Here is a 23,205-nt window from a genome sequence, read left to right on the forward strand (position 1 = left end):
CTGTCATTGAGGAGACAAAAGCACAAGCAGTTTGTACCTGTAAAGGTTGTTTTTTTTTCTCCCACTATTCGATTGTGGGGGGGGGGGACTCGACCCCGATCCCTTAAACTGTGAAGGAAAGTGAGCAAAACCATGAAAGGGAAATAGACTTTACAAAGTGATTACAGCATGGTCTGCGATCCTCTCCTGGCTGCTGGCAGTGCAGCATGGGTAATCCTGTGCGTCTGGAGCAACAGATGAAACCAAAAACACTCTGCTATTTAAGATTTTTCGGTAGCACTTGAAGGTATCTACATAAGAGTGACATGACACTGTCATGACACATGAACCCTAACCCTAACTCTAACCCTAACTCTAACTCTAACCCTAACTCTAACCCTAACTCTAACCATAACTCTAACCATAACCATAACTCTAACTCTAACCACAACTCTAACTCAAACCATAACTCTAACTCTAACCATAACTCTAACTCTAACTCTAACCATAACCCTAACTCTAACTCTAACCATAACTCTAACTCTAACCATAACTCTAACTCTAACCATAATTTGTCATGACAAAAACCGAATGACACTTACTAAAAGAAGCGTTATGTCATAAACGTTTATGACATGTTTCTAATGTTTATGACACGTTCATAACAGTGTCATGTCACTCTTATGTCGATACCTTCAAGTAAAGTGTAACCTATTTTTCATAGTCACATACTCAAACACACACACATACAGTAAAAGACCAGGGCTAGTCTGACAAATCTTACTTTTTCACTTAGAATCACGGATATGAAGCGGTCGCTTTGATTCTTTCCATTTTTACTTTTTAATTTACCATTTTTGTCTGTTTATTCAATCCTGTTCCACCCAAGTGTACGCAGCTAGGCTTTTTGTGGGGCTTTTTTAATAGAGTGTTTTGGGAAGTAAAAATGCCAGATTTTTTTGCCATGAAAACTAAATGTGAAATTTCAGCAGAAGAATTAGTTATTGGAAGCTTCAATCCAAAAGTATCTGCATTGGCCTTCAAAATCTGTCAGTCAAATCCTAGTGCCTACAAATGCAAACACACACACACGCACACACAGTAGTTACATCAGGCAGGCCAATCCATATTTTGGTCTCTTCCTTACTTTCTTACGAGTACAATGAGCCTGCTAGTTGTTTTTCTCGCAGCTCTGCTTCGTTTGACTCGATGACAAAAACCAGCAGATTCCACAACAGCTGTGCACAAACCCCGAGCGAGGTTCCCCTCATCTGTTTGTACGAGGACTCTAATTTCTACTGAGTCAAACTTAAGCACAAGTCCTCATTTGTGTCTGGGGATCGAAGGATCTCGAAGGAAGGATTATTTTGTTTTCCCGAGATCGATTCTGTGAGGAGGAGAAGAGTTTACAACAGTCAAAACATCAGGAATAAAAAAAACCCAGTGGTCACTTTACAGAGAACACCTTAAACTGCTGGTTTCACAAACGTTTTCATGTCGTTTATGTTTTATTTACGTGATGTAAGCTTGTCTTTGACCTGGTTGTAAATACCACTTGAGAACTCATGGTGACGACTGGGAAAATTGTGAACAAGCCATCAACAGCAGTGGTAATTTAATTTCCATTGGACATGAACATAAAACAAAACATTGCACATACCATTTTTTATTGGACTTGATAACAAATGACTGTCCACTCCCCTTTTTTTCCTTCCAGGAAGCCTGAGATCTCACTCTGCCATCTTGAATTAGATGTCGGCCATATTTGTTCCTATGGAGACTTGTGTGTTTAAGTGTGTGTGTGTGTGTGTGTGCGAGGGAACGGGGCCTCTGTATGTAGCTCTTTACATAAAAAAGGAACTTTATGAAAAGGTTTGGTGCGGCGTGGACGCTCACGCCTCATCAGGACTGATTGGGGTTGAAAAACAGCGCTACAGCGAGGGGGAAAAAAAAGAAAGTATATATATATTATTCTATATTGTGCAGAATATTTATAGGCCTTTTGTGCCATTGAAGTCATGCTCTGCGCTGGCCATGCAGCGCTCTCTACCATGTGATCATTATACATCGTCTTGTACCGATGACCCGTGGTTGATTTGATTGTTTTTCATGTCAAGTGCATTTTTCGCAATAAATGCCTTTGTTTTAAAACTGATTTCCAGTGTCTTCTTTTGCATCTGCCTGCAGCTTTATAATACAGATACCACAGGCAGATAGGAAGCAATGCACGCTTGTGTACTCTGATGCATAACAAACACATTACCTGTACAATCCATTAGGATTTTACAGTTACCCTTTGGAGGATTCATCCTGAGAATCATATTATATCCTGCTCTTATTATAATGATCTGCTCTCACAATGTGCTCATTATGCACTTCTAAAGCCTCATGAGCAACACTCCAGGTACAGCTGTCTGACAGAGTGTATTACTCTCTTTATCATTACAGACATGCTAGTAAAGGATTTTTAAAAAATAAAGCTGATACTCTTTCTGTCTTTGCGTAATTCCCTCCATCTTCTCCCTTCTTTCTCTCCCTCTGTCTCTCTTCTTGTGTTCTCAAGCCAACACTGGCATGGACGAGGTGTGTAATTGGTAATTTCAGAGCGTCGCCGGCACTCCCCTTAAATGACAACCTCATCTCTCCAGCAGCTGAGCCTGTCTACAATGATCACCTCCATTTGCATTTAGAGTGACTAGCAAAAGGTGACAAGGGTACGTGTATGTGAGCGTCTGCATGTGCGAGCGCAGGGCTATGACAGCTATCTTGGGTGTTAAGTGCACATAGAGAAACTTGACGCTAACACACTAACTCAAACTGCTATATTTAAGGCAAGCCACAAATTTGGATTTTTACAGACTTCTGCAGAACAGAGATAGTTTTCACCTCTGGCAGGTTTTCCCACCCAGAGGAACTAAAAGGTGACTGCACACATGCACACGCTTCACATTTTTGCCTTGGTCAAATCTTTTCGGGGCGTCCTCTTCCCAACCCTACCAGGTAGGTGCTGCAGGCCCCTGCAGGGAATTGATCAGCATTCCTCTGCTTTACGCCAGACCTGTCTGTCTACCTGTCTGTGTGCCAGCTGTGAGTCACATGAAGGGCAAAAGAGCCAGAGAGTTAGACACTGCAGGGAACAAGACCTCTATCAGGTGGTACGGGGCGCTCCCTTTGTGCGTGTTCACGAATAGCCAAGTGGTGGGCAGGGAAGATGTTTGAGGGAAGCGTGTGATCATCCTTTATCCTCTTACCTTCTGAAAAACTGGGGGGGGATGTAGACGTCTCTACAGTAGACATTTCTTTTATGATGAATCACAGGGGTGGAGAGAATAAGACAGGAGGTCTGTGGGTCTTATGTCAGTCTGAAAACAAAAAGGTCCAACAAAAAGGAAACAAAAAGGTCCAGTTTGGAGAGAGTAGGTGACAAACACTAACATTGTGTTCCATTTGCAAAACAGCAATTCTCCAAAAAGTGTTGTGGTCTCAAAACTGAAACTACTATAAAATCCCTCTGGTCAGACACCTTAGTCCTTGACCTCTGAGTACGAGCTGGTCATGTGATTGTACATTTTTCAACAGCTTGAAGGAAAAATAATTTCAGACAGATATGTTTAAATAGAACCTGAAGCAATGCACTGCAGTCTGATGTAACCTCTACCTTTTTTTTATTAAATAAAGTGGAACTAGGGCTGGGGGATATGGAGAAAATCAAATATCACGATATTTTTCACCAAATACCTTGATATCGATACCGCAACGATATTGTAGTGTTGACTATTGGTGCTTTCACAAAATATGTACACAATGAGAGTTTAGATAAATAATCAGCAGTAATGTGGATATAATGTCTAATGGCGTTTCACACACCAGCGCACAAGTATAAACATCAGGCCACTTGAGCTTGTTTTACAGTTCTTTGGAGGCTCCAGGCAGAGCTTTCGCCGTAGCCTATGTAAGTGGCCTGATGTTTATACTTGTGCGTGGTGTGTGTGTCGAGCCGGCCATGTGTGTGTGTGTACGTAGGCTACGGCGAAAGCTCTGCCTGGAGCCTCCGCAGAACTGTAAAACAAGCGGCGCCGCAGTAAACTGCCGTGACCTAACGCGACACACACACAGAACGTCGAAGGTGTGTTGTTGTTGCCAGAAGACACATTTTGTTTCAAATGAAGCTGGAGGCAGCAAAAAAAAAAAACCACAGCTGGCTAAACAATTTAAAAATGGCGGGTTTGTTCAGGACACCCCCGTCTGTCGCTTTCACGTCACCTTTTGGTATCGCCTCAGCTCGCTTGGAACCTCGACTGAGGTGGTACTAAAAAAAGTACCTGTTAGCAGGTACCAGGTACTTTTTTTCGTAATGGAAAACCAAAAAAGGCGAGTAGAGTTGAGGCGAGTCAAGCTGGTACCATGTAATGGAAAAGCGCCTAAGTTGGGTAAAGGCAAATAATAGAACAGTTTCAACAGTCTGGTAAGTTCAGAAAATGACATCACTTCACTGTAATGCAGCCTTTAAAACCAGGAAAAGACAACACTTATGCCATATTACAATATGACGATATCCAAAATCTAAGACGATATCTAGTCTCATATCACGATATCGATATATAATCTCTATATTTTGCTCAGCCCTAAGTGGAACATGAGCTTTTTTCCTTTTAATAAAAGACAATGTAGCTGTCATAAGATGCCATGTTGTGACATGAGAAACAGACAAACATAGTGTATCATGACAAAAATACAAAGATTTATTTAGAAAGAAGAAAAAGCTCCCAAATAATACTGTTTATTCCTTAAATACAAGTGTAGTACAAATGTGTCTTACAAGCTTTCCCTGGATGTATAACTTAAATGGATTTCTAATTAAGCTTCACACAGATAGGGCACTAACACATATTAAGCACTAGTGTAAACTATAAAGTGGCAGTGTTTGTGAGTAAATGTTGGTTTTATAAATCACACTTTATTGTTGTGGTTTACTCTATTCTGTAAAATGCTTCGAGGTGTGAAACACTGTCTCATCGTGACTCCAGACAGAAGTGAATAAAGAAATGATTAAAAAAAAAAAAAGAAAAAAAAGAAAAAAGTCACAAATGCATCTTCCCTCTCTTCTCGTACTTCCTCAACAAACACTGACTCGACATGATGCATTTTTTCCACGAGTCAGCGCTTTTCAGGCAGACTGCATTGCAAACTTTAACAGTTTGTGTCAGTAAGAAAACTAAGGGAGCAAGTAAAACACAATATATATATATATATATACACACACATACACTGTATATATAAATATATGCTGTAACATGTACCTAGTTCCAAAACCAAGCAATATGAGTCATAGGTCTCCTGCTGATTTTTGTAATGCTGGTGTGCTCATAGTTATAGCATCAAGGATGTGTGAGAAGAAAAAAATCGGACATAATAAGGATAAGGAATTATAATGCCCTGTGATCGTGATTTTGACAACTCTTGATAATGAATGCACTACATCAGCTTTCAGAAATGATCACTTAAGCCCTTTTCAGACATGGATTCTGTTGCATCGCTGGATTTAAATACATATCTGTTAAACATCAAAAGGTCTCTGTGGAGACATTCTTCTGTTAGGGCTCTATTTAAACATGACAGGACTATTACACTCTATACAGAGAGCTGCAATGCTCACAACATATTCAATCTCACTGCTGGAGAACAGCTGCGAGTTGAAAAAAATAATAATAAAATGATTGTTTATCTCGGAGGCTTTATTAGACACGCTCGCCTCTAATGTGGCATTCATTTGGACACTGAGACCAAACTGTAAAGCTCCTCATGAGGTGCATGTCTGAAAAGGGTTTTGTAATAAATTACAAGCGTGTTACAGATGTTTTTCTCATTAGCAAAGCCATGAGACTGCATTACAAAACATTAGATGGCAGGCAGATTAAATGTAAGTGAGGAGGTCCCTTTTAATATAGTGTTACTTGGTATGTATCCAATTCTTTTATTTACTGTAAAGGGGGAGGTATATGAAAAATAAAAAAGTATTATATAAAAACGAAAGGATAAATATAAAATATTACAGAGAGGTATAAAACCTGCTAAGAAGATTAAAAATATACCATTGAGGAAAGTTTACACAGGATTCATGGATACAGTCATTAAACTTTGGCACAAACTCACACTCGCACACACTGCTGGTCTGTGTGCGGTTTTCCTGGTTAGTGTTTAAGACTGGCCATAAAGGGCTGGAAAGGACGTGGCCAGAACGTCACTGGTTGTACTGGTCGTACTGGAGTGTACTTCTGATCCCCAACGTCTTCACATGAAGCCAGAACTGGAAGAGAGAACACGATGGAGTTGAGAATCCCATTTTACAGCTAATTCAATATAATAACATATCTCACACCATATTACTGAATTGACTATACTGGCTTTATTACATAGTTTGTCTGTAAGCAACTTATATGTCCACTAAGTAGTGGTGGCCTGTTTTCCACTTTATGCATTTGTTTTCTAGATTGAAGTTGTTCTTCCGTCTTTGTGTTAAGGACTCCAAAATATTCACGCTCATATTCAATAGTTTATTACGATTGAAACATTGCAAAAAGACTGATTTAATGAACAAATATGAGTAGTTAAAGGACAAAATAACCTAGGGGTTAATAACATGTACTGAGTCGACCGTTCTCTGGGATATGTTTTCATGCTAATCGAAATTTACCAGTTTTATCGCAAACCGCTAATTAGCTTATAAAGCTAGTCGTCGGGCCAGAGGGTAAAGTAAAAAGAAATCGCTATTTCTATACCACTAACAAGGCTCAAAATAGCACCACACTTCCACGGTAGCATAATGAGGGTCCCTACATGTGAACTTTGTAAGTGTACAGTTTATTAAAAAGATAGTTTAGAAAGACAGTACCATTCACGTATACAGACGGGTGCCATCTTGGGAAAACAGTCATGACCAGTCGAACGACCAACGCCGTGCTTGAGCTATGTTACTGGTTACTGGTTACACGGTTCGACTGTAGGGACCCTCATTATGCTACCGTGGAAGTGTGGTGCTATTTTGAGCCTTGTTAGTGGTATAGAAATAGCGATTTCTTTTTACTTTACCCTCTGGCCCGACGACAAAGCTTTATAAGCTAATTAGCGGTTTACACTAAAACTTGTCACATTTGATTAGCATGAAAACATATCCCAGAGAACGGTCGACTCAGTACACATGAGTTATTAACCCCTAGGTTATTTTGTGCCGGAAGAGCGCAAAATCTCTAGGAGCACAAAATCCTCCACAATATGCATCAGAGTCAGTCAGTGCACTCATGTAGACAAATCTGAAATGCACTCAGTAGTCATCAGATTTGTTGCCCCAAATTAATATTACCAGCAGGTGGCAACATGTCCTGTATTATATAAAACTGAATACTGAACCCATTGTCAGCAACGAGTCACCAATGACTCAAAGGGCCTATCTTGAACCCAGCGCAATTGACTTTGTACACTGACGCACGTATCATTCCTATTTTTCACCCGACGCACAGCAGACTTTTCCCTCCACAGACTCACATCGCTAAATTAGGGAATGAACTTGCGCTCCCGGGGCGGTTCAGCAAAAAGAGGAGGCGTGTTCCGGCGCAAACGTTCCCTAGTGCTATTTTGCAGTTTCAGAAAACAGTTCCGCCACAGACCAGGAAAAACCAAGTCTACAGTCAGTGGCGCGTTATTCAGATGCTATTTTAAGGGCGCGTGCTTGGCCGTGATATAGAGTGTGCACACCGCGCATACACTTTACTTCTCTCATCTCACTGACCCAGCAGTTCCCATTTTTGCAAACCATACATAAATACAAGGAAAAATATGACCTTGTTTTACACATTTCCATGAATCATGGATGTGTTGATGACATAAATGAGGAAATATTAGAGGACTTAAGGAGATGTGATGTTGAACTGCATGTGCCGATGCCACTTGACCCAAATGCCCCAGCAGCAGTCTATAGTGAGGTAATCTCGGTCTAATGTTAGACTACATCGCAGAAATATCACCATGCATTCATAACCTCGTGATTCAGTGAGAGTGAGCCCAAAACATCGGAAAGTATGTTTTTGTGACATTTCTTTATTTACATTTTGACAAAAAGAAAAATCAATAGCAAACGTCGGTCTCCTTGGCTGTGAACCGCTCCTGGCGTGCGCCCATGGATGTATTAAGAGTGTGCGCCTAGCAAATCCGCCATTATAATAGCAATCCGCCATGGAACAAGCGCGCCTGCTTTTAAAGGGAATGTGAGATAACACTGACTGGTTTATTGCACGTTTCGGCCAAACCACACCTATGAGTAACGTAGCTACTTCAGACCAACCCATTTTAGATTTGCGTCAGGTGCGGGAGTCATTTATCCCGCCGGTGTAATAGCAACAGCGCCCGAGATCCGCCCACAAAGCTACTTGCGTTTGGCGTTTGATACTTGCGTTTCAGATCGTTAAAATAGGGCCCTCAGAGTGTAATTTGACCCTCACTGCCTACAGATGTGTAAAGCTATGGATCTTGAATATTTCCATGAAACATTAGCCTCTTACTTCTTGCGGTCCTTGTCCTTCTTGCCGTTGGCGGTGAGGCTCTGGGCCTGCAGGAGCTGGGCGGCAGCTCGTCTCTTGCCGAAGGAACTCTGGTCCTCGTCCAGGAGTCTCTTCTTCTCCTCCAGAGCTGCTTTCTCGTCTGCGTGGAGACGCTTCAGCTGCTCAAAACGACCCTGCAGCTGAAACACACAGAGAGAACAGAGTCGAGTTACAGGGACGCCTGCATTTTTGACAGGATCAAGAAGAACGAGCAAAAATAAGAGAGATCTGCCTATGTAGCAAATTAAAATGAATTATGCGACAAATTAGTTTCCTCATAATGAGGCTTTTCTCTGTCACACTAAAACCAAATTAGATGGGAAATTGTTACAAGATTGACTTTCCCTGGACAAAACAAATGCTCTTGCTTTGATTTTATCAAGAATAGGATTCTTAGGTTCATAGGAACGAAAAACAAAAAGGGAAAAGCTGTGGCTAAAATCACATTTATTTATTCAAAAAAGTAATAAATACACAAAGAAATTACAACTTCTGAGGGTAAAAAATACAGTCAGTACCCAACAGTGTACTAGTGTGTAAAATGTTATAGATGTTACAGATGTTTACAAAAGACTGTACTTTTACTGTTCGCTATTGTTTTCTCTTCCAAATAAGTCTGGCTAACCTGTTTTTTTGTTTGTTTGTTTGTTTTTTACCTGTCTGACTGTCATGGACTAATCTAAACAAAGCTGCCACCTTTCAACATCTCAGCAAGCCCACACTGTAATAAAATTGCTGTTAAGGTTAATGAATATGCTGCTAATGAAGAGTTCCATGTGAATAAGTTTGTGTTTGCATGTCTACATACATCTCTCTCAGCCTCCTTCAGCTCAGACTCCTTCTCCTTCACCCTCTGCACAAACATCTGCCTCATCTCGTCCTCTCTCTTCTGCAGCTCCACCAGGAACTCCTGACGCTTGGCCTCATAAGTCTGCTGCAAGCTACACACACACACACACACACACACGTCAATTGTCAGTCATGTCAGATATACATTTTGCATTGTGTCCACACACACAGGTGTTAATGAGCTCACCTGACGGGTTTGCACTCTGGGTCGGTGTCTTTAAATCCCATTTCTTCCAGCTTGCAGCGCCGGTACAGCTCATAGTGGCGCGTGTGTGTCTGCTCTCTCAGGTCCTCCATGTTTACACAGATCAGCATCTCCCTCAGCTTCACAAAGTCACAGTGACTCTCGTTCTCCACTGACACACATCAATAGATACGAGACATATACAAGGGTTAGCGAACCAGCTGATATTAAATACTGTACATTTCAAGTGTTATAAATGGCCTCCAGATGTGTTTTTTTTTAGCTAGAAAGCCTTTGAAAAAGCATTTAGACCATGATAAGACACACTGAAGCTAACTGGTATTTCTTTACTGTATGTTGACTGGCAGCAATGTGCTAATTTCAAAATTGCGTTACAGTTTATCGAGCTCTTTCAGCCACAGTACTCATTTCTACTTGGGACAAGTGTGAAAATGATTGTGAGGGCGAGAAATGTAGGTCTGAAAGATTAACAGCTGTCCATTAAATCGATGCGATCCGGCAATTAACAGCAATATATTTGGCAATACAAGCACAGCTGTGTAGGAAAACACACAAACAAACAATGATCCATCTTACCTTGTACTACACCCCAGGGATACTGACGAGCCTTCACCATCTTATTGCCAACGGAGACTTCCTCTGTGCTGCCTACTACAGCAAAAGGCAAGTGACCCTACGAAAACAGTTTATTTTATTATACGTCTGAACTAACTGCAACCAAAGATATAACATGGCTGGATCCACAATACTACTAAAGCTTAAACCTGTTACAAACAAATTAAGTTTAAAAAAGTACATAGTTTAAGTACATTCAATTACTTATTAAGTCACATCTGTTTACGCCAACTCCTTCACTTACACCCACCCACCCACACCCACCCACACCCACACACACACCCACCCACACACCATGTTTAAGTTATATTTTTAAAACCTTGCTGATGCTACAAAGAAATGCAAGTTCAATTCTGAAAATAAAACAGCTGCAAACCTATGGGAATATACTCTAGGTCTGTCAGACTGTAACCTCAAAACCTTGAAAACAGAGTTTTCAACTTAAAATACATAACTACTTAACAGTGACTATGTAAATTTGTCATGACAAATTCTTTTCAACAAAATCCAGCCCTAAGATAGCACTCTAGCTCAAGGTGTAATGTGTGTGTTTTCTTACATTCATAGTAGTGTTGACCTTGGCGACGGTCTCATCATCCAGGGGGAACTGATAGATTTGGACGCCATTGCTGACCAGCTCACTCATGATTTTAATCTTGAATTTATGTAGCTCGCTCTTACTGATGGTGTCAGCTTTGGCAATCACAGGGATGATGTTCACCTAGAGTAAGATGGTAAACATGTACAAAATAACTTCTTCCTGAGCAATCATTATTAAATATTTCAGAACTACAACTTCAAACTGCAATCTGTAAGAAGAGCATACATATACTTTTATATTTATAACTTCTTAAAAATACAAATGAGGCATGAGATAAAAAAAATGTGGCAGGAAGATAAATGTTCCCACAGAAGGCACCAAGATAATTACATTTCAAATTCAAAAAATACAGGTAGTAGCTTGAAGTGACTCAATCTGCTTTAAAAATGCTTCTAGAACAGCAAGGGACAAGACGAGGAGACCACTGGGTTTCCTACTCAGGAGTTAAAGGACAGTTTATTACAACATAGGTCTTATCAGTTAACGGCATCATTTCTGCAGTTTGTGATAGGTCATAGTCACTAATATCACCAATACCAATAATATAGATAATACCGAGGTCTAATGCACTTTGCCTGTAGCCACTATGGTGTGGTGGTATATTAATCCTTCATTTTTCTGTAGTTTTATACAAAAAAGTTTGTCAATACCAACTTAGTAACAGTAACTTCCGTGAACTTTGAGCAGAGCTTCTCCCAATGCCACAGACATTTAGTAATAGAGCTAAACCAACGAGCTAATCTCACTGACAAAGCAGGAAACTACATGTAGACACATTGAAAAGGCCTACATTAGTCTGTCTCTGGCAGAGTACAATTTAACAAAAACGTGAACTATTCCAACAGTCTTTGTTTTTATTTCTTCATCTAAAATACTTGTCAAACGGATGGTAGATAAGTGTTAGATAAAGCAGGTTTAGTGATGTTATTTCTGGCCCAGCAGCCCACTCTGTCATCCCACATTCCACTTCTGCCTGTCTGTCTGTCTGTCTGTCTGTCTGTCTGTCTGTCCGTTGCCGTGTCGTACAAAAGAGAGGCTTGGAATGAGTTGCTGTCACTAGACAAGCTTCTGGGCCAGACCACACACCCATACACGCAAACAGAATACACACTGATCCCAGCAGGGAAAACAAAACAATGTTAGGAGATCTGTTCCAACAGCTGTCTGAGTGACTGACTGTCTGTCTGTCTGTCTGTGCTGCAGATTCAACAAATGGCTCTTTCTGTGTGTATCTGTACAGTGACACAAAAGGACAACTCGAGTGTGTATGCGTGAGGTGATTACAGCATTCCACTGCTTTTTCTCCTCCATTCACACGCAAATCCAGGGTCACTGACACTCCGGAGCAGTGAAATCACACAAGCGCACAAAAAAAACAAAAAACACAAAGTCACTACACACAGAGAGCATGGGAAAGTTTCTGACCACTTCAAGAGTGAAGGGAGGGGTTTAGTCAGTTGGATAGTGAACCTCTCCCAACAGTCAGAACATTAAAATACTGAGAGGAAAAGTCTAGAAACATCCACAGCACGGTCTCTAATACAGTACTTCTGACTATAACACACTCAGTTTGCATTTGAATGTTCCTATTGAAAAGAATCCTAAAAAAATCTTGTTGTATAATGACATGTCTTCTTCACAATATACAAGCCAGGGTTCTATGGCAGCCAAAAGAATTGACAGGTCCATTTTAAAATATCGACGTCAACAGAAGTCAGTACAAGATCAATGGAGCATCATCTCCCCGGAGTTAAACGTATTTCTGCGTTTAACCTCTTTTTTGCCACCTAGTGCGATGAGTTGATTCAGCTGCCATTTTGAGCTTTGTCGAATAAAAAGTTATCCTAAAAGGTTAACAGTCCGAACCACACTGAAGACAACCATCTTTGGGATGCCGTTATGGTCACCGTCAATCTACCGGTACTACGATTACTATGTGAAACAACCTGTACTATTTCAGTAAAATAAACATTTTTTTTTTTTTTTAAATAAAATTGCCTGATAGTCCCCTAAAAATTCCAAACATTTCCTGAATAATATACCTGTCTGGGATATGCAATACCTTCAATAATTTTGTTATGTCAGAAATGTCATCACACACACACACACACACACCCCCACACCCCCTACCTTGCTGTCTAGCTTTTTCATCGTGACCAGGTCCAGGGATTTAAGTGAATGACCTGAGGGAGAGATGAAGTAAAGGCAAGCGTGGACTCGCGAGTCATGGTAGTTGTGAAGAGAGCGTTTGATTTTTAGCTCCTCCTGTAGATAACTCTCAAACTGCCTGTCGATATAGTCCACCACTGGCTGATAGCTACAAGAAAGACATAGGGTCGATTAGACATTTGGGTTTTATGAGTGGTTAACACAGATTAGTTCACAATGGCAGTACCCTTCAAATAGAAACTCATTTTTAATTGCATTCACTACCTCATCATCACTCAAACCCCTCTTGAACACTCTGAGCCTGTAACTCTTCTTCACTGCCAATAACACACTTGCACACACACTCCTCCTCCCACCTCTCTTGTTTGTTCATTTGGTCTCCGAAGCCTACGGTGTTGACCACGGTAAGGCGTAGTCGGACGTTGCTCTCCTGTAGGTCATAGGTTTGAGCATGCAGCTTCACTTGAGGCTCAAAGTGGGATGACTCTAAGTTCTCAAAGTTTGTATTGAACAAAGTGTCCATCAGGGTAGACTTTCCGATACCAGTCTCACCTAGAGCCAGAAAAAGATGGGACACAGTTATAATAGCACAACAAAATAGAATCAACCACAAACAATTGTATGTTCTTGGAATCAAGTATTCTGTCATATGAATAAGAATATCGATATCGCAGAAATACCGTGAAATATCATGACATTACTTTAGGGCCATGTTGTCCACCCCTAATCAAAAGGCACTCTAGCTAAGGAGTATGAGGAAAGGAGCTAGAATATCAGACAGACCTAAGCAATGGCAGTGAATTGAGGTGGTCAAGTCAAACAATGTGTATGTGTGCATGAGAGTGAGAGAAGAAAGTATTCAAGTAGTAGCATCCCGTGTGTGTCAGGAGTTTCGGTAAGGGTGTGTAGGTGTGTAGTGTTTATGTATGTGTTATCGTGTATGAAAACGTACCAATGCAGAGAATATTAAAACAGAAGCCCTGGCAGATGGACTTGTTGACAAGCTGATCTGGGAGGCTGTCAAAGCCCACATGGCCTGCCAGGGACAGGGGCCGGACTCCTTGACCCTGAGGAAGAAATTGCACAAACAGATCATTATCAAGATGCTGCAGCCATTTTCTCCTCAAATAAGAAAAAGTGATGCCCCGGAAAAGTGTGATTATTACGGCAGGATAGATAAAATATCAACTATTAGGCATTGTTCACTCGCAAGCCAAGACCCTCCAGCTTCACACATTTAAATGTTGTTGTAAGGATGCACAATAATGAAGATTTGGGCATGATTTGTTAACCAATCCATACCATAGGCCAAGTTTTGCGGAGCTGATGGAGAGCGATTGGAGAGGTCTGCGCCTTTTAGAATTCACCTGGTTATGACCAGGTACAATTTGATGACGTAGGGAAATTCCTCATGATTAACCTCCATCGTTTGATCATTTTAAACTATGTTGTCTATGTGAGAACACCAACACGTTCACACAAGTGTCGACAACGTGTTTATTTTAGGCTAGATGTCTTGATTAGAGTAACTACGTGAACGCCAAATTTCATTCAAAAATGTAGCGATTTAGTGGCGCTCATCGAGCTAACGTTACAAAGCTTACCAGTAACACTTCTGCAATTTTGTGCTAGTAGCTGTAGCACATTAATGCTTGGATCTAAATTAATGCTTCGATCTGAATACATACGAAACACTACTGAGAATGATATAAACGCCTCAAAAACAATACACAAGGTAATGGACTTGCCCTTTAACCGTGCAGCAAACACTATTTTGTAAACTTTTGACTGCGCAGTGTTAGCCAGGATAGCTCACCCCGCCGAGTATTTTGGTGAAGATGAAACACGGAATTCCTGTTGAAAAGTTGAATATTAAAGTCGAAAAGTCACACTTTGGGTTCTGGATGTATGTCGACGTGAGGGGCAGATATTGTTTTTGTTTTCTACACTGTGTGTAAGTTACTTTGAACTGCCATGTTTTCAATAACTTTAACAGAAAGTAGGTAACGTTATCGGGCTAGCGGTGGCTAACTTAATGATAGCCCCGGACACTCCCTGCTCAACTGCCAGGAACACTGTAACTTGTCAACCACATATAAAAAAAATACTAACCGGCTGCCGAGCAACATCTGTAGAAGCCATTATTTTAGCCAGAAGTTAATAAATTCAGAAATAATTAGACAAAACTAACTAAAGACCAACTTTTTTTTTTTTAAGAACCCTGATCAGGACCGCCTCACTGGGTTTACTGTCGACAACTAGGCAGACTAGACTACTCAATACAAGATAAGAATGAGGTTAGAACTATAGTTTGTACATTTGCTTTAAAACTAAATTCTACAAATGAAGGCAACCTGTCACGAAAGTTCAAACATTTAACTCTGTCGAGGAGTAAAATACACGACAATTGTCAGAAAATGTAGCCAAACAATGATGATTTACTGCAGCAATACACCCACCCACCCCTTCTTTGTATAATGGTACAGCGCAACATTTTGGAGTCGCTCTCATGGCATGTTGCAGACTGTCAGAAAAATCGTAAAGCCAAAAACAGCGTAACATCTACATCCAGCAGCTGGATGTTTTAGATGGCTATGAGATTTGACGTCAGATAATTCAAAAGGAACAACGATAATAAAACAAAAAATGTAAAATACATTGGTAGGCCTGATGAGTGACATTTGAAGAACATGCTGTCTTTTACTCAGATTTAGAGTAAAATTGGCTGATTGCTATCATAACGTCGCATGCTGTGTTAGCTAAACATTATGTAACCTACATTATCACTTTGTTTAGCCTAAATTTTGGTTGCCATGGACTATGGCGAATTTGTCTCGTATGTGTTCACCGTATACTAAAGTATATGGTGTTGATGATGTTAAAATGGACTATCAACAGTCATAGCTAACTAGTCATCCAATACAGGTCCGAATTATACTACCACTTCTTTCTCACACCATCACTCACACACAGTCGACCCTTAAAATAAAACCACATTCTTAAATAATCTGACTACTTTTACTCACAGACTGTATAAAATAGCTTGTACTACATGGTAGATTTTACTAATAGTTGGTATAGTTTAAGTTTACGAGGAGCACGGGAACGCAGCACGATTTTTTTGCAGTGGTAAACGTTTGCATGGTGTTTCTGCTCCAGTTACGTGCTACCCACAGACTGGTGCGACCCCTATCTGCCAGAGCTCGACACTCCCCATGGAGGAGAGGAGGAGAAGAAGATGCTGTCACCCCTCGTCACCGACCTAAGTATTTTGACAGTTGCGTGAACATGCAGTCATTTTGAAACGTCCCTGTGTAACTTATTCAACTATCGTTGCGCTCTGTTTGGGTCGTTCAGGATGACAATGGCGTCCCAGTGCACGGAGCAAGCCGTGCAGGAGTTCCTGATGGAGAGAGGAGGGAGGGTCCAACAGATGGAGCTGATCGATCATTTCCTATCAGTTTCGGGACAAAATGACCAGTCAAAGGAAGGGGTGGATCGCGAGGCGCTAAAATGCATCGTTAACAACGTGGGTTTTGTAAAGGTGGAAAACGGCGTGACATTTGTTTGTTTAAACACAGAAGGCAGCGCGGAGTCGGTGATGCGTACGGACGCAGGCGGCCACGATCATGTGGAGTGCAACGGTAATATCCAGGAGACACTGGACAACAGCTATGTAAACGGCAACCCTGACAACGGAGACCAAACAGGTGAGGGATATCATATACGCACTTTGTGTTGATGCTAGTGATTTATTTGTCATGTTCAACGCAAAATCCTGTTTCTCTATATAACCTATATGCAATATTTGGCTAAAACAATAACGTTCTACTTGTTTATTTATTTGCGTGGGTTGTATTGTCCCACAGCACTGGCTATCCATTGTTTTTGAAGGCCAATACATAGGTATGTAGCTTAAACTGAAGTTGTCATAATCCAATGATCAGGGTCTTTCATGTTGACCTCTATCTTGCCAAAAATACAACAATAATAATAATAATAATAATAAATAAGGGTAATGATAACACAAAGTGATAACAAGACTAGCCTTAGGCATAGCTGTGGGGATTACAGTGGAAAGGTTGTTTTAGAGTCTATTCAGGTTAAGATAGTACCACTCCATCATACAATGCCAGAGCTGGATGACATAAAACAAAAAAAAAAAACATGTCCAATGGTTCCACAGAAGCATCCAGCTTTTTGGCTGCCAGCATGGACAATGGCACACCATCTAATGGCAATGAGCAACCTGCAGCCTCCTTCCAGAATAATAAGACCAGTACAGCGACTCCTACCTCTGGTGGAGGAGGGGAGGTGAAGCTGAGGGAGAGGAGAAGGCGGGAGTCGGCCCCAGTCATTGGGGTGGCAGATCTGGACCAGGCTCACCCTGCAGGGTCCCACAACCAGCAGGTGAGAGGGGCCCGCAGGGTGTCCAAAGGGTCCCAGCGGGCCTTGCTGACCAGCTGTCTATCTGAAGACAGCGCCTTTGAAGGGCTGGAACCTGTTGGAGATATCAACACACCCAAGGGAAGTCGCAGGAACTTCATAGAGCTGATGATGAGTAGTTCTCCTCAGGTAGGATACTATGTTTCTCTGGCATGAAAAGGCTTCCATGTAGATTATTATTATTATAGGTCATCATTTTATATCTATGACAGCTTTACAAAGTTCTCTACAGGGCATAGCAGTTAAAACAAGTAACAATTTAAGCATGTAAGAATTTTTTTATAAAAATGGGCTTCAACCTGTAAAAACCACTGATTCATGGACCATGTTATATGTTTGGCCACACGTAAAGCATTACTGTAGCATCAGGTGTTTCACTTTTGGGTGTGCTCCAAAACCTGTATGGCACACAGTTGTCCATAGATGAAATTATAAGCAGGCTCCCCCGCCTTTGCTGCTGTGTAACTTGCATCATGGCTAAGAGCTCAGCCTTTGACAGCTGGCGGAAACCACCATTTAGGGTGTAACCAGAAATGCAATATTCATGAAATGTGACTCAACAGCAGCAGTTTTTTGTCTTCTGTAACTAAGAGACACAGTGATCATCAATCTAGCTTGCCTTAACTCTTTGGCAGGTTGACCTATGACCTCCTTTTAGTGATCATCATAAGGCATGAACCAACAAAATGGACTATTTCAAAACTGAATTCTTACTGTCAAAGATGTCTTTATACAATTAACATCAGTTTGATACTTTACTGTGATGAACAGTGGTGCTCAGTCAGTACCCTGGTATTTGGCCTACTTTTTGTTTAGCTGGTCTTCCACAAATAACAATAACATTTGCATGTGGTTCTTTAAATGTGGAACATTTTAAGTGTTGTGAAACTGTTTTTTACATTGCCGTTGAGGTCCTTTTGAAGAACCATTTTAGCAGGGTATTGGCATCTTTATATCACCATAAAGCATTCTGCAGTGGTACAAAGCTAAACAAATACTGTATTTTAAAGGTAATACAAAAAAGTGTACGTAAAGTATGCACCTCTTTCATTCCTATGTTCTTCCCTTTGCAGGTTCGGAGGTCTCTGATCAACCGTGGTTCACGCCTCTGGGACTCAGTGAGGAGCGATGGAGATTCGGCATCGCTCCTCTCGTCAGCCACTGATGAGGACTGTGCCTCAGTGACCCTGGACCCGCTGGAACACGAGTGGATGCTGTGCGCCTCAGATGGCCTGTGGGAAAGCCTGCAGCCCTTGCTCGCTGTGGAACCTAGCCTAGTAGCCAAGAGAGACTTTGTGACTGGCTTTACCTGCCTCCACTGGGCGGCTAAGCAAGGCAAAGCTGAGCTGCTCTCCCAGCTGCTGGCCTTCGCCAAGGAGAACACTATACCTGTGAATGTAAATGTGAGATCAAGTGCTGGATACACACCGCTACACCTGGCAGCTATGCATGGACACACACAGGTGGGTTGTGTAGATGGTGGTGGTGGTGTGGTGTCATGTGTTACTCGTGCTCAGTAAAGCAGCAGATGATTGTATGTGCTCTGCCTGCCCCAGCTAGAGTCATTAAAGTTCCTCTTCAAAACAGAGTGAATGATCTAGAAAAAATATTTAATTCATTTGTTTCCACTGTTTTACACAAAATGAGTTGAAAAGGTGTGTGTTCTCAGTCATTAGTTTAGTGTGGGATGACAAACAAACTAGACCTTTCTAGACCAAACTTTCTTTTCAAGAAAGGTAAATTAATAGAATTTTGAAACAAGAAAACAAGAAAAAGGCAGATTGTAATTTGGCTTATATCATAACTGAAAAAAAAACTAAATGTAACTGTAAATGAATCAGAGTTAGACTGAAAAGGCTAACTTCATCTGTTGTCCTTGGCCAGATAATAAAAAGGTAGTCTAAAAATAGGGTAATATCTTTTAAAATTCATATACACAACATAATAAATACGCACAAAATAGTACAGTACTGTATCGACCAATGAATAACACTACAGTATCACACATTTTAGATGGCTACAATCCTTACAAAATAAGGAAAAACAAACAAGCAAGGATACAGTGTTTCCTCTATGTTGATTTTGTAGTGGCGGCCCACCATGGCAACATTTCTGCCACCACGGTATCAGAAATAGGGCTGTACAAAATGTTTTGTCGCGGTTGCCTTTTAACTTATCCTGCTACTCACATTGCAGTTTTGTTCAGACAGACCTGCCCCCACTGCTAAAAAGAAATCCTAAAGGAAACACTGAGGATAGAAATAACCGTGGAGTGATCAAGACAGACAAGATGGCAGCAGAGCTGACAACTAGTATCATAATGTTGACATGCTTGATAATAGATGAGACACACTTTCATATGATGTAATTTACAGATGTACAGTATTGCTATCATAAATCTTACCAATAAGGCACCAGTACATATATGACAAGTAACAAGATTTCAGTATCTGAATATTTCCTCTCCACTGTGTGTATTAAATGTGCTGTGATTGACAGGTGGTCCGTGTGCTGCTGTCAGACTGGGAGGCAGACCCTGAGGCTCGAGACTACAGCGGGAGGCGAGCCATCCAGTACCTGTCGCCACCGCTGGCTGCTGACCTGCAGGAGGAGGGAGTGGTCACCTCACCCGGAGCTGAGACAGACAACGAAAACATAAACAGCGGCAGTAGCGGAGGGCGCGGCTGGCGATTTCCCAGGGTCCTCCAGGGCAATCTGAACCCACTGCGACTCCTGAACCCACCCGCTGAGGCAGCAGAGGACGGAGTCGTGACCGGGAGGACCAAGGGGGGCTTACAGAGGAAGTCGTCTCTGAGCCGGCTGAACGCCCGGCTGCACCGAGGACGCCACCGAGCCCAGATCATCCACAGCGCCTCCTTTAGGGACGCGGGCGAGGTGGGACGAGGAGAGGCGCTCCCCATGAGCCCTCTCCGAACCCGACCACTGTCCAACCTGTTTGGATAAAGTAACACAACTCTGAGGTACAAACCATGTGTTGATTTACAAAATGCAGTTTACTCACCTTTTATAAGCTGACAGGTCAGACATTTTTATGACCAAAATTAACAGCACACATTCTAATTTATAGTGTCACACTGATTTTGAGGTTTTATTATTATAGGATTTGATAACCACAAATGTCCGTTTCTCTAAAAATCTAACTTATTTTTGTTCCAGTTGCAGTTATTAGGCTTATCAAAGAGGGCAGGTCGCAGTTCATGTAGCATATTATTTGCTACAACAGTTCATTGAGTTAAACTGAACTACTGCTCTGTGAATTGCTTTTGAACTTGTTTTTTGTTTTAGTGGGTTTTTCTATAATGTTCTTAGGCTCTGTTTTTAGAGCAGGTAGCAAACATTACACAAGTTTTTTTGGGTTTTTTTTTTTTATACTCTACGCTAGAACAATGTTCACACAAATGCAAAAGCAACAGGCCGGATTTTTGTCAGGTTTTCACTTTAGATTTGACTCACAGTGGTGAGGGATTTGAGAACAGCACTTAGATTTGATTCCACACAGTTCTCCAAAATCTTGGTTTTGTTTTGCAGAGTAAAGTAATATATTCATAGAACTAATTTTATATATTTCAACCTCCTTTGACTGGGTGGTGCTGTTTTTAAAAAATACATTTCTGTAATGTGAATTATTATTTTTAAGTACCAGATTTTAGTATTCAAAGATTCTTGTATGTACAACCACGTACAGTTATGTCATGTTTGCACTTGTCACTTTGAAGATAGTTTGTGATTATGGGAGGAAACTGCTCCAACTAAAACCATGACAGCTGTTATTGGTCCCATGTCATACATATACAGAAAGTTCATATTGTATACACAATATAAGAAGGTGATCAAATTGTTACACATTTTAGATGTTTAAATGCACTGTCTATATTAAGTGTACAAATGACAATTTGTAATTTGTCCCTATACCTTCCCTTTCAGTTGATCAATAGTCAAAACAACAAAGGCTGCCATGGCTTTAGTTAGATCCAAGTACTGTAAAGACACTTATCAGTTACACAGTAGGACTGTTCCACAGGGTGAAAGCACACGGAAGAACTGATGTTGTTTTTCTACTGACTATAATGTACCTCAAATCCTCTGAGCCTGGTCACTTGTTGTTACATTGCTTCTTTGTGGGGGAGTTTAAGCAGTATGGCCCTCTTTCTCTTTAATAAATTGCCTGTATTGCTCTAATCTTGCATGTACACAATCATTTGTTCATTAATCATGTCTGCGTCATCTGTGGATAAAGAGTATAGACCTGAAATGCTGTATGTTTAGCTGAGGAGCTCATTGACTTTTTGACTGTTTTCCCAAATATGTGAACCTTGCTTATATCTGATTATTTAATAAACCACGCATCCTAGATTTCATGAATGTTCCCATAGTACTTTGTAGCATTTGTACTCAGATCATAGGGCTTCATATAATTGAATGGTTAACTCTTTTGATGTAGAAATGTATTGTACAAACCTACTTTGGTGTCACTTTTTCACATGCATGAACAGGGGAAATTCTGTGCACTGTTAATTTTGTCTGTAAGTCATTGTTTCTGTCTTATTTGTGAAATACTGTGAAGTCATTATGTTGTGTGAATACACTGTTACTGAGCCACTATCATTGTGTCTCTTCCTTGAATATGAAATAAAGCAATAATGGTTTGCATAAAACTAAACCCCGTGCTCTGTATGCTATGGTTGTTCCAAGCAAACAGAGTATTTAGTAACATAGAATCAGTAACAGACAAATGATGGTCAGAGGTGTCACTATGTATACAATCATTAAATGCAACTAGAATGGACTGAATCTTCAAATTAAGTAGGCTATTTTGTTTGGCAGTCCTGCTGACACCAAGTGATTGTCCCTGTCTGGTGGTGCTGAATAATTGATGATCTGATGACCCCCCTGTGCCACCACTTACAGTACTTTATATCCACAGCTTCCTGTCCACAAGCTGCCCATGTAACACTGTGCCCAATATATTCACAGCCAGTCCTCATTTTGCACCTGTTCTGTGTGTGTGTGTGTGTGTGTGTGTGTGTGTGTGTGTGTGTGTGTGTGTGTGTGTGTGTACTTCAATTGTTACAAGATCAAACAGCCTCGCAAGAATAATGAAATGTTTAGTGATCTAATCTGACCTTTAAGTCTGGTCTAGTTCGGGTCATATTTCTGAATAAATGCAAATTCACAACCTGCAGTTATAGGTTTTTCCAAGTTTCATAAGTATAACACAAATGAGAAGTGACATAGGACAAGTGGCTTTTATTTTTTCATGTAGTTGAGCATGTTATCCACAGCATGTTACGAGGATAAGGCGAAAAAATCAAAAAGTTGATTAAGTTAAATTATATTCATTAGCCACCTAAGACAGATATGTATTTGCAATGAATACTCAGTGCCTGGGACTGGACAGATAACCACTGTTCTGACAATGGTCTTCTGGCACTGATGTTTCTTCTAGCTCCCGCCTGGGTCTGTCCTCTACTTCATGTTTACCAGAACAAATCAGCAATATAAAAGCAGGATTACATGTTTACGGTCATTACAATCAAATGTGCTGCTTGTACAAATGTAAATGCTCTTGAGTCAGAATCTGCTCTTTTGATGTTTCTCTGATCTCTGTTTTTGCCCTGATCGACTAGTCAAACAGCATTTAGGTCAATGAAGGGATGAGCCTTTTCCTGAGTCGGTAGATTTCAGATTCTAGTTGCCTTAAGGCAGGCTATCTGTTAGATGACTGC

The 23,205-nt window shown here is 40.9% G+C and overlaps 2 protein-coding genes and 1 long non-coding RNA gene across 3 annotated transcripts; 1 reads left to right on the forward strand and 2 right to left on the reverse strand.

Moving 5' to 3' along the window:
- Window positions 1-4,698: 4,698 nt before the first annotated feature.
- Window positions 4,699-17,163, reverse strand: LOC118495539. Its single transcript, XR_004897992.1, has 2 exons — window positions 17,131-17,163; window positions 4,699-4,807 (listed from the first exon to the last, which is right to left on the reverse strand). It is a non-coding gene; the product is annotated as an uncharacterized LOC118495539 (long non-coding RNA).
- sept10 (septin 10) lies at window positions 5,899-15,363 on the reverse strand. Its single transcript, XM_031281680.2, has 10 exons — window positions 15,125-15,363; window positions 13,965-14,079; window positions 13,369-13,564; window positions 12,974-13,160; window positions 10,802-10,963; window positions 10,204-10,300; window positions 9,610-9,778; window positions 9,382-9,514; window positions 8,535-8,713; window positions 5,899-6,286 (listed from the first exon to the last, which is right to left on the reverse strand). Exons 1-10 carry the CDS (start codon window positions 15,152-15,154, stop codon window positions 6,271-6,273), a joined length of 1,284 nt encoding a protein of 427 aa, XP_031137540.1. The 5' UTR covers window positions 15,155-15,363; the 3' UTR covers window positions 5,899-6,270.
- On the forward strand, window positions 16,038-22,139 carry sowahca (sosondowah ankyrin repeat domain family Ca). The gene is made up of 4 exons (XM_031281679.2): window positions 16,038-16,722; window positions 17,199-17,587; window positions 18,532-18,921; window positions 19,958-22,139. The coding sequence occupies exons 1-4, from the start codon at window positions 16,371-16,373 to the stop codon at window positions 20,420-20,422; spliced, it is 1,596 nt and encodes a 531-aa protein (XP_031137539.1). The 5' UTR covers window positions 16,038-16,370; the 3' UTR covers window positions 20,423-22,139.
- Window positions 22,140-23,205: the final 1,066 nt, after the last annotated feature.

Source organism: Sander lucioperca, chromosome 8 (assembly GCF_008315115.2).
Source record: "Sander lucioperca isolate FBNREF2018 chromosome 8, SLUC_FBN_1.2, whole genome shotgun sequence".
NCBI lineage: Eukaryota > Metazoa > Chordata > Actinopteri > Perciformes > Percidae > Sander > Sander lucioperca.